At 51.3% G+C, this 15,061-nt stretch overlaps 1 protein-coding gene across 2 annotated transcripts; it reads left to right on the top strand.

The window, feature by feature from the left end:
- The first annotated feature begins 1 nt into the window (after nt 1).
- GANAB (glucosidase II alpha subunit) lies at nt 2–15,061 on the top strand. 2 transcript variants are annotated; one of them, XM_040256028.1, is made up of 25 exons: nt 2–84; nt 3,160–3,264; nt 3,411–3,519; nt 3,769–3,896; nt 6,374–6,553; nt 7,027–7,092; nt 7,918–7,987; nt 8,162–8,249; nt 8,336–8,432; nt 8,680–8,860; nt 9,410–9,563; nt 9,771–10,006; nt 10,089–10,215; nt 10,317–10,396; nt 10,616–10,759; nt 10,852–10,948; nt 11,231–11,332; nt 11,488–11,731; nt 12,596–12,660; nt 12,852–12,928; nt 13,037–13,111; nt 13,263–13,376; nt 13,501–13,613; nt 13,780–13,880; nt 13,970–15,061. In XM_040256028.1, exons 1-25 carry the CDS (start codon nt 47–49, stop codon nt 14,077–14,079), a joined length of 2,901 nt encoding a protein of 966 aa, XP_040111962.1. In that variant the 5' UTR covers nt 2–46; the 3' UTR covers nt 14,080–15,061. The 2 variants fall into 2 exon arrangements, with proteins under 2 accessions (XP_040111962.1, XP_040111963.1); XM_040256029.1 differs by lacking the exon at nt 7,027–7,092 and having other exon boundaries at nt 13,970–15,053.

Here is a 15,061-nt window from a genome sequence, read left to right as displayed (position 1 = left end):
GCTGGGGGAGGGGAAGCTCCGGGTCAAGGAGCAAACCCGGCACAAGATGGCGGCGGTAGCGGCAGTGGAGGCGCGTAGGAGGCGGTGAGGAGCTCGGATCCCGGGGGCGCGCACGGGACGCCCCCAGGCCCCTAAATCCCGTATCTCTCCTTTCTGTATGTTCTCCTGAGACTCCGCCACCCCCGGCCTCGTGAGGACTCTTTGTTTCTCTGGAGCCGGCCTCAGGTTTCCCCAGCTTCCTCGCATTAGATCTGCGCGGCGTTGGGGGGTCCTTATTTCTGGGGCTCCGGACCGGTGGCTTTAGAAGGCCGCAGCCGTGCGTTCTTCTTGGTCTGGGCCGCTCTCAGCCGCCGCCCTCCTTGGCGGATTGCGGCGGTTAACGCTGCCACCTCTTTCCTGCAATGCGCGGGGCCGTCGGGGCGGGGGACGAGACGCGGCCAGGCCTCCGGGAATGCAGCCTGCTGCCCTGCGGCCCCAAGCCGGGCTGGAAGCACCGTAGCCGGCAGTCTTGCTTCCACTGCCCTTGCCCTTCTCTCGAGAGGCCCGGACCCTGCCCTGCCCTGGTCTTCACGTGGACACCATCCCTGGCTTGTTCGGTGTTCACGGTCGTTGGGCACGGCTGGGGCAGGATCTCGTAAGTTCACAGTCGACCTGGATGATGTTGCTCAAACACAACAATGATTTGGTCTGCGTTCTCTAGTTAATATTACGGAAAAAACGGCTTGAAACAGTCAATCAGCTCCACAAAGTATTTACCAGGATCTAACGGATGTATTAGGGTGGGGAGAGGCGTGTACTGTTGGCAGCAGTGGAAAAGCATGGATCGTAAATTCTATTCTGGAAACCTGTGATCTGAAACAGTAAACGGGTGCACCTTTCCCTGCGAATCATTCCTAACCTTGACTTGTGACCACCTCTTGCTCAGAGGCGTTCGAGGCCTTCCGGAGTTCTTAGGGCCTTCCAACAGGTTACATCTGAAAAATCTTCAGAAACCCTATCCACATTAGCATCTCTCCAAACCCATTTTATAGATATTGCAAATAAGACTCCAGAAAGTATTAACTCATGTACTTCTGCTTCTGCTTTGGGCTGGTATAGACATGGGGTCAGTGGCTCAGAGTGTCTGCTCCAGTCACTCCTGCTTGTGGGGGGCGGGGGCGCACATGCCTTGCTTTTGAGTTATCTGGGAGCATTTCTTCCGCTTGTTTTGCTGCTCCTTGTTCCTGCTTGGCCTATTAAACCACAAAGCCTGGTGTTTCCCTCACCTTTCTGTCTGGCCTGGTATACCCTGCCCTTTCTTCTGGAACTGGAGGGCTTACTCTGTTCCGTAATCTCCTTCCTGGTGAATTTCTTTACCTTTAGCTTTCCAGCTGATACCGAGGCTAGTGGTAGATATCGTGTGTTTAGTAGGCCCTACTCTCTGGCTACCCTGTTAGCAAACAGCAGGGTTTGAGTGATGAGAAGTCTGTGTTTTGTTTTTCCCTCTCCTATATGGAACACTTTCTCAAAGTGTGCTCCTAGATCAGTCACTGGGGAAAAAAATGCACATTCCCTGGGACCTGGGAATTTTCATTTAACAGTCACTGCTCATAATTCTTAACTGACGCTAAAGTTGGAGAATGCCTGTTTAGGATGTACTCAGAATGGAGAATATATCCTTAACTAACTTGCTATACGCCTGTTAGTCCCTTGTCTGTCCTTTGATGGCACGTTGGGGAAGTGGCAAGTTTGTAGTAATCTTAGGCTGATGGTCCTCAGTGAGGCGGCCCTGCTGGTGGTTGGGACTGTGTTGAACAGCATGCAGTACCTGAGCCCCGAAGTCACACAGAGTTCAGTCCTGCTGGCACCTCATACTGTCTGTTCAGTCTTGGGTGCATTATTGAATCTTTTATGTCTCTTATGTACCCATCTGAGATAAATTCCAATCCTACATTCACCAATAAAACAAAGGGAAAAGAGTTAGTGCATAAAAAAGTTGGTTCTGAACACTGGTTGCCCATTAGGACTGTTTTGTTATTGTTTAGTCGCTATGTCGTGTCCAACTCTTTTGTGACCCCATGGACTGTAGCCTGCCAGGCTCCTCTGTCTGTGAGATTTCCCAGGCAAGAATACAGGAGTGGGTCACCATTTCCTTCTCCAGGGGATCTTCTCCACCCAAGGATTGAACCCACATATCCTGCATTGCAGGCAGATTATTTACCACTGAGCTGCCCCGGAAACCTTAGAATTATTTAGGGGAGTTTAAAATCTGATGCCCAGGTCCCACTTCAGGCCAGTTAGATCAGAACTTTGGGGTGAGACCTGGGCATTGACACTACTGAAAACTACAGATAGAGTTAAAAACTATATAATGCAGTTACCCAGGCTCCTAGGTGTATATTAGGACTCTGTAGAAGAAGTTGAAAGTGAAAGTCACTCAGTTGTATCCGACTCTTTGTGACCCCATGGACTATACAGTCCATGGAATTCTTCAGGCCAGGATACTGGAGTGGGTAGGTAGCCTTTCCCTTCTCCAGGGGGTCTTACCAATCCGTGGATTGAACCCAGGTCTCCCACATTGCAAGCAGATTCTTTACCAGCTGAACTACAAGGGAAGCCTAGTACAAGATAGCTCTTGTTATTCTTTTCAAGCTCAGGTGATGGTAGGGGTGACTTATGTCAAAGATACAGGAGTGGAGGTCTGAGGAGCAGGATGGTTAGCGCGTTAGGGATGTTAGGACCCCAGGAGGTGTGGCCAGCAGGCTAGCTGAGCGTACATCTTTAACTTGTTCACTGTCACTGCCCCCAGCATCTTGCCCATGGAAAGGCATGGCTTAACTTTGTTTCTCTGTTCTGCACGTATGATACCACCACCTCCCCTGGGACTGGCTGTTACTGTGCCTTTCCTCCGAGAGGCTGATGTAACCTGAATCAATACCTGGCCTCTGAAGGCCAAGGATCCTTTGTCCACTTCCTCTGCCTTTTGAAGGGAAGGTGTGAGTGAGCCAACTCCTCAGACCTTACACTTAACCCTGGGTCCAGTTTGCCTTCTTTTTCTGTTTAGTGGGAGTCTTAGCTTGCTCCCCTTTTAGGGTTGTGGGGGGAAAAGGCCTTCACCTCTGAAGTGGGGCCCTTTCTGACCCTGCTCTGATTATTCCCTCGTTGTTCTTTTCCTTCTAGATCTTGGACCGCTTTGGTACTGGCCTGTTTAGGGGTCTGTCTGGGAATTACCTTTGCTGTGGATAGAAGCAACTTTAAGACCTGTGAAGAGAGTTCCTTCTGCAAGTATGCTATTTCTGGGAGACTGGAATGGAAAGTAGGGTAATACGGGAGGTGTCTGGCAGGTGAGGGAGCGTGGGCCACTGCAGCTGATAGAAGGGCTTGGGGGCCTTGGGGAGCCCCACCCCCTTCTCAGTTGTTTCACTTGGCAGGAGGCAGCGAAGCATACGGCCAGGCCATTCCCCCTACCGAGCCTTACTGGACTCTCTGCAGCTCGGTCCTGACGCGCTCACAGTCCATCTGCTCAACGAAGTCACCAAGGTCAGGGGAGAAAAGGAAGAGGCAGATGGGGGTGGAGAAATGGCTGGGGGGAATTGGGGAAGGGGAAACCTATGGCCCCCGCCCCATGCCATCTAACCATGGGACTTTTACTTTGTGAGGAATTCAGGTCTCAGATCCCTTAGGTAAAGGGCTAGAAGGAGGAGATTCCCTCAGAAGAGAAGTGGGTTCAGAGGGCATTCCTCAGTGTAGCTCTTTCCTTTCTCCACTCCCTGACCTCTGCCCCCACAGGTGGTGCTGGTGCTGGAGCTCCAAGGACTTCAGAAGAACATGACTCGCATCAGGATCGATGAACTCGAGCCCCGGCGGCCCCGATACCGTGTGCCCGACGTGCTGGTGGCCGATCCCCCCACAGCTGGGTAAGTTTCCCCTGAGAAACATAGCCACCTCCATGGCCCTTTCCTCCTTCCTAAGAAACCTTTATTTGGTGGCTTTCTTTTCCACATTGGTATAATAGATGAATAGCACCTTGCTGCTCTCCTCAACCTTCCTTCATCTCTTCCTTTGCTTCAGTTGTTTTCTCTGTTGATTGATTGGCTGAGCCACGTGGCTTGTGGGATCTTAGTTCCCCCACCAGGGATTGAATCTCCACCCTCAGCAGTGAAAGCAGAGTCTTAACCGCTGGACCGCCAGGGAACTCCCTTGCTTGGTTTCTCTTTTACCCTTTATCTTCGTGCATTCAGCAGACAAATACAGCTTTCTCAATACAAGAGGAAATCAGCAAGGCCATGGAACTTGCCTTCCAGCAATACAGTGTCTCTGTAGTTGGCTCCTCCCTTACCTTCCATCCTGTTCCACCGTCTTGTCTTGTCTGTTTCTTCTCTTTTCTGTCGTATTTTTTTCTTTCCTCCCTCCCTTCCTCCATCCTCTTTCTCCCCAGATATTCAAGATAGGCTTATTCAAGTACTCGGGCCATGACACACTGTCATTATTCCATGCATGGCTCTCTTAAGTATTTAACTAGAAAATAACATGATAAACCCTTCACCCAACCCAAACACATACATCTTACTACCCGTACCCCTGACTCCTTCAGAGGTGACTGTTACTCAAAAGTTTATTACTGCCTTGGTTTTTTGTTCTCACAGTTATGTTGTGTGTATATGTGTATAAACACCCATATACATATACATACATACATAAGTGCATGTGCCTAAGCGATAAATTATGTGATTTTGTTCGTTTGTGAGCTTTTCTTTGTTTTAAGCTTTGTAGGGAAAGTATTTTAGTAAATGAGGTCTTTTGGGATTTCCTTTTTTTCACTTACGTATTTAACTGTTGCATGTAGCTTTAGAAGTTCATTTTTACTGCTGTATAATATTGTGTTACATGAACATTTCCCAACTTAACTTCTTCGTTTCTGTGTTAACGGGTGTTTTGGGTTCTTTCCAGCACGGTACTCTTCACAGTCTTGGCTTGCACGCTCTTGTCCGTCTCTCCTGTCTGCCTGTGCAGGAGTTTCTTTGTGACATATAGCTAAGAGAAGAACTCAGGGTGTAGAATATGGAAATAGTCAGCTTTCCAAGATAAAGCCAAAGCGGCTTGCCAATTTACACTTCCACCAGCAATATATGAGACTTATGAACTGCACCTTCTCCAACCCTTGGCACTATCGGACTTAACTTTTGTCGGTGGGAGGGCTGTAGGATGACACCACGTGATGGTCTTGGTTTGCGTGTCTTTCCAGTTTATTAATGATACATTGAGCGTGTCCTCATCTTTGTATGTTTATGTCATTCTGGTTTACTCTTCTGTGAATTGGAGGTTTACGGCTCTGCTCATTTTCCTTTCGTGTGGTTTGTCTTCGCTGATTTGTAGAAATTCATTAGTCTTGATACCAGTTCTTTATTATGTACATGTTTTACAGCTGTATTTTCCTGGGTTGTAGCTTATCTTTTCACTTTTCTAAAATTATAGGATAATTTTAGATGTATAGGAAAGTTTCAAGAATGTTATGAAACTTCCTCTATACCTTGAATTCCTATTTTCCCCTGTTGTTTAACATATTGTTGAATATTTGTCATGCCTAATGAATAGATGATTATTGTTAACTAAAGTTCTTAAAAAATTTTTTTAATTTTGTTTTCATTTTTTTTAGTTGAAGTGTAGTTGAAGTACAATATTATATAAGTTACAGGTGTATAATATAGTGACTCACAGTTTTTAAAGGTCTTACTCCATTTATAGTTACTATAAAATATTGATTATATTCTCTGAGTTGTACAATATATCCTTGTAGCTTAAAGTCCTTGTATCCTTGTAGCTTAAAGTCCTTGTATCCTTGTAGCTTTATTGTTTCGTTTTTAACCTAATGTCTTTTTTCTGCCCAAGAGTCCCATTTAGGATTCTGTTGTATATTTAGTTGTCAAGTCTGCTTAGACTCCTCTATATTGGGACAGTTTCTCAGACTTTTTTCTTGTTTTTGACTACCCTCAAGGTATCTATCAATAAACCAAAATTCTGAAGTTTATGTATTTTCTTCTAAAGGTTTTACTTGAAAATTTTAAGTCATAATGTGTCTGGAGTTGTTGTATCTGAAATGAGATAGGGTTGTGATACCATTTGTTTCCTCTACAGAAAATGTGTTTTTCCTATTATTGTTAACGTTTTTCCTCCTGACCTCACTGAACTGCCACGATGTCTATTGCATTTCAAAGTTCTGAGTATGCCTGGGTCTGTTTCCAGGCTCTTTCTTTGGTTCCTTTGGTCACACTTATCTGCCCCGTACTGTTCACCACACTTCCTGTATAGCTCTTAGCACGTGCCCGTCTTCTCAGCGTCGTGACGACTATTGGCACTCTGCACGTCCTTAGATCCTTTTTGATCTCTTTCCTAGGCTGTCTGTCTCTGGCCGGGATGACAACAGTGTGGAGCTCACCGTCGCTGAGGGACCCTATAAAATCATCTTGACGGCACGGCCATTCCGCCTTGACCTGCTGGAGGACCGCAGCCTTCTGCTCAGTGTCAATGCCCGAGGACTCTTAAATTTAGAGCACCAGAGGACCCCCAGGGTCTCGTGAGTACAGGGGTCAAGCACTGAAGGAGACCTAGTGTGAAAGAACCTAGAGGTGTTGCGGGTCTGGCACTGGGGCCCTGGGAGGAGACAGGGTGGCAGTGTGGCCAGGTGGCGGTGGGGGCTGGGAGAGACTGCCCAGCTGGGGGAGGACGAGGCCTGGCTCGACGTTTTCTCCATCTCCTGTGCAGACCAGGAGGCAGCCACATTGTCCGTTGTCTGTACCCTGGGCACCTCCTCGGGGAGGCCTGCCCAGGTCTGCCTTTCCCTCTTCCCCCTCTCACACCATCGCATTTCCCAGATTTATTTTCTTCCTTTTTTTGGTTTTTGTTTTGTTTTTTTTGGTTTTTGTTTTTTATTTCTTCCCCTGCCCCATCTCTGGAAGTTTGTCGACTGAAACTCACTTTTATGTTTCTGTTTTTGTGTTGGTTTTGTGCCTCCTTTTCCCCTTCCCTACCCATCTCCTCCTGCCCCAGTTTCTCGGATAAAGTTAGTCTCACGCTCGGTAGCATTTGGGATAGGATCAAGAACATTTTCTCTAGGTAAATCCATGACCACTGGTACTGTATCTGTTCCTCTGCCCTTACCCGCCCTTCACTCTAGCCCCCAAGGAAGATGCCCCAGACCTTTCCATGCCCTGCCTTTCATTTGCCCATTTACCCCAGCTGTATGGTCTCTGGTTCCTGTCCCCCATTCCCCTGGCTGGGAGCCCCCTGGGAGAAGGAAGATGAAATGTTGAACATCCTTGAGGAGTGTAGGGAGCTTCTTGCTTTGCCAGAGGGTGGAGAGATGCTGCTTGTTGCTGGGGTTCCTGGCTCTCAGCTGGCATGCACTGAGGCCCTGGGCAGAGCTGCTTGCCAGCTGCCCTTGAAAGCATTCTTTGGCACAATCTCTTGTTTTAAGTCCCTGCATATAAGCCTGACCGTGTGTAGAGGCTTGACCGTGGTTGTGACTCACTTGCCTTTGCAAAACCCTGTGTCAGGCCAAGAGGCTGAGGCCCAGTGAGGGAAGGTGGGGCCAGGGTCTCTTGGTAGAGGCAGCAGGGCCAGGACTGGCGTTCTGAACCCACGCCCTTGAGCCTGCCTGCCTGTCTCTTGTGGAACACTGGCAGAGGCTGGTGGTTGGGCCTGTGTTGGGAAGGCACCTCCAGGTGGCATTTCCTTCTCATTTCCTTTCTCATGTCTCTCCCCATCCTCTGCACACTTATCTGCTCACTGGGGTCCCTCTCCAAGCTTTAACATTCAGTCCCTTCCTCCAATGCCTTCGTTCCTTTGGACCCTTGGCTCTCTATTCCCTCACCCCTCCTTCCACTAGCCCCTCGTCCCCGCCCCCTCTGGATTGGAGCAGACAGCTCTCCTACCTTCCAGGCAAGGATCAAAAGAACCAGCTGAGGGCGATGGGGCCCAGCCTGAGGAAACACCTGGGGATGACGACAAGGCAAGTCGGTGAGGGTGGGTAGTTGGAGCACAGGGCTGGCTGGGAGGTCGGAGAGGAAAGGCCCACAAGAAATTTGAGCTTAGTCTTGCCATTAGGGATGGGATTTAGAAAACAGGGAAGGAAAGAGGAAGAACTGGTGTGTGACTGGGCAGTGGTCCATTTTCCTCCTTCCAGCCAGATGAGACCCAGGGGAAGCCAGATCATGATGAGCCAGGAGCCTGGGAAGAGACGTTCAAAACTCACTCTGACAGCAAGCCTTACGGTAGGGGCTGGGAGAGCCTCGGGCAGGGGCACAGGGAGTCCTTGGCAAGCAGCAGCTCTGGAACTTATCTTTTGCTTCTCTTCCAGGCCCCATGTCTGTGAGTTTGGACTTCTCTCTGCCAGGCATGGAGCATGTGTATGGGATCCCCGAGCATGCAGACAACCTCAGGCTGAAAGTCACCGAGTGAGTCCTGCGGTGACATCAAGGTCGGGGGAGGGAACGGGTTAGAAGTCAGGGCTGTGGGGAATGTGCATACAGATTGGATACTCCGGATGAGCCTGGATCGCTTCCCATGCCCAGGGTGCCTTTGGCAGTCAGATTTTCTGCTTGGAGAAAGGGCAGAGGGGCCAGTGTTTATCCTTCGTCTTTGTCTATGGGCTGGGGGCTGTGTGCGCCACGGTCAAGGGCTGGTCTGTCTGTCTGCCTGCAGGGGTGGGGAGCCGTATCGCCTCTACAATTTGGACGTGTTCCAGTATGAGCTGTACAACCGCATGGCCCTGTACGGGTCTGTGCCCGTGCTCCTGGCACACAGCCCCCTTAGGGACCTAGGCATCTTCTGGCTCAATGCTGCAGAGACCTGGGTTGACATATCCTCCAACACTGCCGGGAAGGTGAGAACACAGGCACGGGGAGGGATCAGTGGGCCTTGACCAGATGTACGTGCTGGCCCATTTTCTTTGAAGAGGCTGGTAGGATGGCCTGTCTGGATACCTGTTGGGGATTGGGTGAGAGATGGGCCTTGGCCTCCTGAGCAGCATATGAGTTCCCCAGTCACTCCCAGAAGACACACACCCATGGGGAAGGTGTTTCCCTTCCTTCATTTATCATCAATGTGTTTATTATTGAGTTTGCAATAAGAGCTAGATCCTTTTATCCATGTGGGAAATATACTGTATGTTGAGTTAGGAAAGGAAGAGAACAGAGGTTAAATAGGTAAGAAGTATAGATGAGCTCAGTGGTAAGTGTTGCGAAAGAACAGCGGTTGTTGGAGGAGGATGGGCAGGGCTGCTTGTGAGAGGGCTGAGGGAAGCCTCACTGAGGAGGTGATGTTTAACCCCAGCCTGAAGTGGCTCAAGGAGCCTGCTGTGAGAGCACTCAGGAGAATACTGGCTTGGGAAGCAGGAGGGTGGGGTCAGACCTCTCTCTGGTCCTCCCTGCAGACCCTGTTTGGGAAGATGCTGGACTACCTGCAGGGCTCTGGGGAGACTCCACAGACGGACGTTCGCTGGATGTCAGAGAGCGGCATCATTGACGTCTTCCTGATGCTTGGGCCCTCTGTCTTTGATGTCTTCCGGCAGTACGCTAGTCTCACAGGTATGTGGCCCCCACTACTGCGTGCAGCCTGCTCTCCTGATCCTTGTCTCCCTGAGATGGGTGACTGTGCATTTTCAGCAGTCCTGTGCCTCGGCCTGTTTTCTGGCCCGGTCCTCTTGTATCTCCCTGAATTTCCGGGCATCTCCATTGGCTCCAGGTTGAGCCTGACCCCGCTGTGACCCCATCCCCCCCACCCTGAACCTGCAGGGACCCAGGCATTGCCCCCGCTCTTCTCCCTCGGCTACCACCAGAGCCGCTGGAACTATCGGGATGAGGCTGATGTTCTGGAAGTGGATCAGGGCTTCGACGATCACAACCTGCCTTGCGATGTCATCTGGCTGGACATTGAGCATGCCGATGGCAAGCGGTATTTCACCTGGGACCCCAGCCGTTTCCCTCAGCCCCGCAACATGCTTGAGCATTTGGCCTCCAAGAGGCGGAAGGTAAGAGGGCTGCAGCCGTGGTTGGTTTTCTCAGGCACGATATCCCTGGAGAGCTCTGACCACCCGTGGTCCTTGCCCACAGCTGGTGGCCATTGTGGATCCCCACATCAAGGTGGACTCTGGCTACCGTGTACACGAAGAGTTGCAGAACCTGGGTCTGTACGTTAAAACCCGGGATGGCTCTGACTACGAAGGCTGGTGCTGGCCCGGTAGGTGGGTCCAGAAATGAGGGGGGACAATTGGGAGACCAGGGAGCTTGCGTGGAGGCCGGTTTGCCCTTCATGGGTTGAAAGCCATCCTTGACTTTTAGGCGCAGCTGGTTACCCTGATTTCACCAATCCCAAGATGAGGGCCTGGTGGGCTAACATGTTTCACTTTGACAATTACGAGGTACGGCAGCCTGTCTTTCCCACGCTACTTCTTGGAGTCAGTCTCTGCCTGCCAACCCTGCTGTGGTTGGTTGCTTGTAAGATATCAGGGCCCTTGATGATCCTGGGAGGACCCAGAGAGGTGCATCGTTCTGGACTCCCAGGAGCTCTGTGCTCTCACACTGTTTGTCTTCTTCCTCCCCTCTGTCCTCTGTTCCCATTTTCCGCCTTGTGTTCTCAGGGCTCGGCTCCCAACCTCTATGTCTGGAATGACATGAATGAACCTTCTGTGTTCAACGGTCCTGAGGTCACCATGCTCAAGGATGCCCAGCACTATGGGGGCTGGGAGCACCGAGACGTGCATAACATCTATGGCCTCTACGTGGTAAGGGACTGAGGAGAGACTGAGGCCTGAGTACTGGCACTGACGCCAGCTGGTTTTGCCCCTTACCACCGCTCTTTCCTGTTCCCATGCAGCACATGGCGACCGCAGATGGCCTGGTGCTGCGCTCCAGGGGCATCGAACGCCCCTTTGTCCTGAGCAGGGCTTTCTTCGCTGGCTCCCAGCGCTTTGGTAAGATTTGGAGGAGAGATTTGGCAGAGGGACCTGGGTCTGGTTCTAGGGGAGGTCTGTCCATGCGGCCATCCTTTGAGTGGTGCGCTTCCTTCCAGCTGTGCATTTAAAGGGAGGCAGGGCATGGGGTGGCCAGTCCCTGTTTGAGTGCTCTGGTGAACTCCGCCACTTTCAGCAGGACCCTGGGGGCCCCAGAGCAGGTGTGACAGGTCAGAAAGGTCAGCTGTCTTAAAGGCCGAGCCCTTCACTGTATGTAAACTCCCTCCCTCTTCTCTTCCTCAGGAGCCGTGTGGACAGGGGACAATGCTGCTGAATGGGACCACATGAAAATCTCGATTCCTATGTGTCTCAGCTTGGGGCTGGTAGGGCTATCCTTCTGTGGAGGTGAGAGGAGGAGGAATTTGGGGCCTTGGTTTGGTGGGAGAGGGACAAGGTAGAGGGCACAGATGGACCCTAGACTTGAGCAGAGAACTGATAGTCCAAGCCGGGGAGCCCTCCTTCACCCTCTTTCCAACTTGCTTTCTCCCTCCCCTCTCCAGCGGATGTGGGTGGCTTCTTCAAAAATCCAGAGCCAGAGCTGCTTGTACGCTGGTACCAGATGGGTGCCTACCAGCCATTCTTCCGGGCTCATGCCCACCTGGACACTGGTCGGCGAGAACCATGGCTGTTACCGTCTCAGTACCATGACATAATTCGAGATGCCCTGGGCCAGCGATACTCCTTACTGCCTTTCTGGTACACCCTCTTCTATCAGTCCCATCGCGAGGGGATCCCGGTCATGAGGTAAGGCATTCACTTGGGTCTGTGGAGAGTGGACTGAGGTGGCTGGGAGACAGTGGGGACAGGGCTCCATCTCTGGGTTCTTTTCTTCGTTGGCTGGGGCCTTGTAAAGGAGGGAAATCTGATTGCAAAGGGAAGAGTGAGAGGAGACCAGTGGGGATGAATAGCAATAAACGTCCCTGAGTGCTTACGACATGCCAGGCATCATCCGTCATGACCCTCAGAGCCTGAAACAAGTTAGACAAGTGTCCCACTGTTGTGAGGAAGACAGACAGACGTGTAGACAAATATGTAAATATGAAAATTGCCAACACTGACAAGCTGTTTGTAAAAAGTAGAACACGGTAATGGAATTAAGTTCCACAAACAGGCCATGTAAAGATGAGGCCTGTCTGATGAGTAAGACACAGCCACTTGTGATCCAAGAATGTTCCAAGGAGGAGAGATTGCAAGTGCATACATATGAAATGGAAACCAGTTTGGTGTGTTCCAGCAGTAGGGGAAAAAAAAAAAAAAAACAGTGTGTCTCAGGGGTAACGAACCAGAGGGAGAGGTAGTTGAGTAGTTGAGGTGGAGTGGAAAATACGACCTGATCCTGGAGGGCCTTTTAGGCCAGGATAATAAAGTGGCAACTGGAAGGTCGCTCTGCAGAACATTTTCCAGAAGGAGCCAGGGAGGAGGCAGCAGGGAGGTGGGTTGGGAAACCAGATGTCTGGTCTAAGGTTAGGTTGCGTAGCTGAAGCCTTACTGGCTGCCAGATCCGGGTCTTTACCCCTGTGCTCTTCTTATTGCCAGTTCCTGGGGTAGCATCTTTGACTTCCACCAAAACAGCAGGTGTCTTCCTTTCTTGTCTTGCTTCCTTCCTAGGCCCCTGTGGGTGCATTATCCTAAGGATGTGACCACTTTCAGTATAGATGATCAGTTCCTGCTTGGTGAGAAACGAGGACAGTTAGTGGTGGGTTGGGGTAGGGCTGAGAAGAAGCAAGCACTGTGGGGGATATGTCTGTGGATGTGCAGGAAGGGAGGAGGGTCAGAGGCCGCTGGTGCAAGGGGGCAGGTGCTTTAGGGCTCCCTCTTTGGGAACCGATCCCCCCAATTCAGAGTGGATTCTGCCGTGTTTTAGGGGATGCATTGCTGGTTCACCCTGTATCAGACTCTGAGGCTCATGGTGTGCAGGTCTATCTGCCTGGCCAAGGGGAGGTGAGTTAAGGAAGGGCATGGTGGGGAAAGAAGGTGGAGGTCAGAGAGAGTGAAGAGAGTGGGGTCCTCTGTGCAGCGAGTGACCGAGGCTATCTTCTGCACCCACAGGTGTGGTATGACGTTCAGAGCTACCAGAAGTATCATGGTCCGCAGACCCTGTACCTGCCTGTAACTCTAAGCAGTGTGAGTATGCTTGGCCCAGCTGCCAGCTCCATGTGCCTCTAGGTTTCCAGAAGTGGGGAGAGTGTGTATGCTGGAGTCCAGTTCCTAAGAGGGCACAGACTTGCAAGAGGTATAGCACCGCCGCTTCACCCCAGCACTGGTCTTGCCCTAGATCCCCGTGTTCCAGCGTGGAGGGACCATCGTGCCCCGGTGGATGCGAGTGCGGCGTTCTTCAGACTGCATGAAGGACGACCCTATCACTCTTTTCGTCGCACTCAGCCTCCAGGTGAGTGCATGGGCAGGGAGCCGCCGCCTCTATCTGTCCACCCTCCTGGGAGGCAGTCCCCCTGGGCAGGTGCCCCTCACTCCCTCTGGGGCTCAGGCTCTCACCTGTCCCACTTCCTGCTCAGGGTACGGCCCAAGGAGAGCTCTTTCTAGATGATGGGCACACGTTCAACTATCAGACTCGCCATGAGTTCCTGCTGCGTCGATTCTCATTCTCTGGCAACACCCTGGTCTCCAGGTAAGGAGGAAGAGCTTTCTTCCTTGGCAGCCATTGCAGAAGGAGGAGGCTGGGCCCCGGGATATGCACAGCTCACTCTGTTCTCCTGTCGTGACCTTGCTCTTCTCTCCCCCGTTCTTCTCTGATAATTGTTTTCCTGCTGGGTGTCCATTTTTGCTTCCTCCAGCTCTGCAGACCCCAAAGGCCACTTTGAGACACCAATCTGGATTGAGCGGGTGGTGATAATAGGGGCCGGAAAGCCAGCAACCGTGGTACTCCAGACAAAAGGTGAGTGATCTGGCTTCTGGGTTGGGGACCCACACCTACGGGAAAGTAATTGCTGTTGATCCTGGCACTCTTTCTTCCTCCTCCATCAGGATCTCCTGAAAGCCGCCTGTCCTTCCAGCATGACCCTGAGACTTCAGTGTTGATCCTGCGCAAGCCTGGCGTCAACGTGGCATCTGACTGGACTATTCACCTACGATAACTGAAGGGGATGTTGGGGTGGGGTGTGAGGGTCATGATAGTTACTCTTCTTTCTGCCCTGGAGTTTGACCTTCCCCAGGCTTCACCTTTCTGATCTCAAGATCCAGGTTCTGCCAGCATCTGGGCAGGATGAGAGGGCTGTCCCTGGTCTCTGAATTTCTTTTGTGATCTCCCGACCTGTCCCACCCCATTGACACTGAATCTCCCTTCATCTCCAAATATCCTCTTGCTCTAACTGGAGCACGTTCACCTGTGAAGACCTGGGGATCACAGGGCTCTTGCTGCCCTTCACTTTCTTTTGGGAGCCCTCAGTCTTCTCCACACCCTCTCCATGTGTTTCCTTTGCGTGTTGATACCATTTCTTGGGAGAAGACGACGGCAGATTTTGGCCTCCTCTTCTCCTTCCTCTTCCTTCCCCACCAAACTGCTCTTCCCTCCTTTTATTTCTTCCTCCTGGTTCTTCTCTGTTGTCAGCCCTCCCCTGATACACTGGGACCACCCCTTACCCTGAGAAGGGATGAATGGATCAAAGGAGTGAGGTTGCTGGAAATCATTTTCTTCCCTGGCATCCCAACCTTTCCTCTCCCCGCTTCTATCTAGAGCTGCTGCAGTTCTGACAGGGGCGTTCTACCTCCCCTGTCCCTTGGGGGAAAGAAGTTTACACTCCTCAAGATGGGGGTGGGCAAGACTTCTTTTGCCTCCTAAAATTTTGTCCCCTTGAGGGGCATTCAAGATGGAGAAATCAGTTGTGGTTTCGTGGAATCACGGTCACCTGTATTTATTGCTGGGAGGAGGCTGAGGGTGGGGGACATGATCATGTGTGCCCAGGGCTGGCCCAAGGCCGTGGGTAGCGGGTGGGGGAGAACTCACTGGGGACAAGTGGGGGGGATATTTGTGGGAATTTTTTTTTACTTCCTTTTGGCCCCCAGCTGTGACAGGTTTTGATAAAAGGAGAAACAATAAAGAGAGAAACCATTAATTAC

The sequence above is a fragment of the Oryx dammah genome, unplaced genomic scaffold (assembly GCF_014754425.2).
Source record: "Oryx dammah isolate SB20612 unplaced genomic scaffold, SCBI_Odam_1.1 HiC_scaffold_15, whole genome shotgun sequence".
Classification (NCBI taxonomy): Eukaryota; Metazoa; Chordata; class Mammalia; order Artiodactyla; family Bovidae; genus Oryx; species Oryx dammah.
This window is presented reverse-complemented; position numbering and strand designations above follow the sequence as displayed.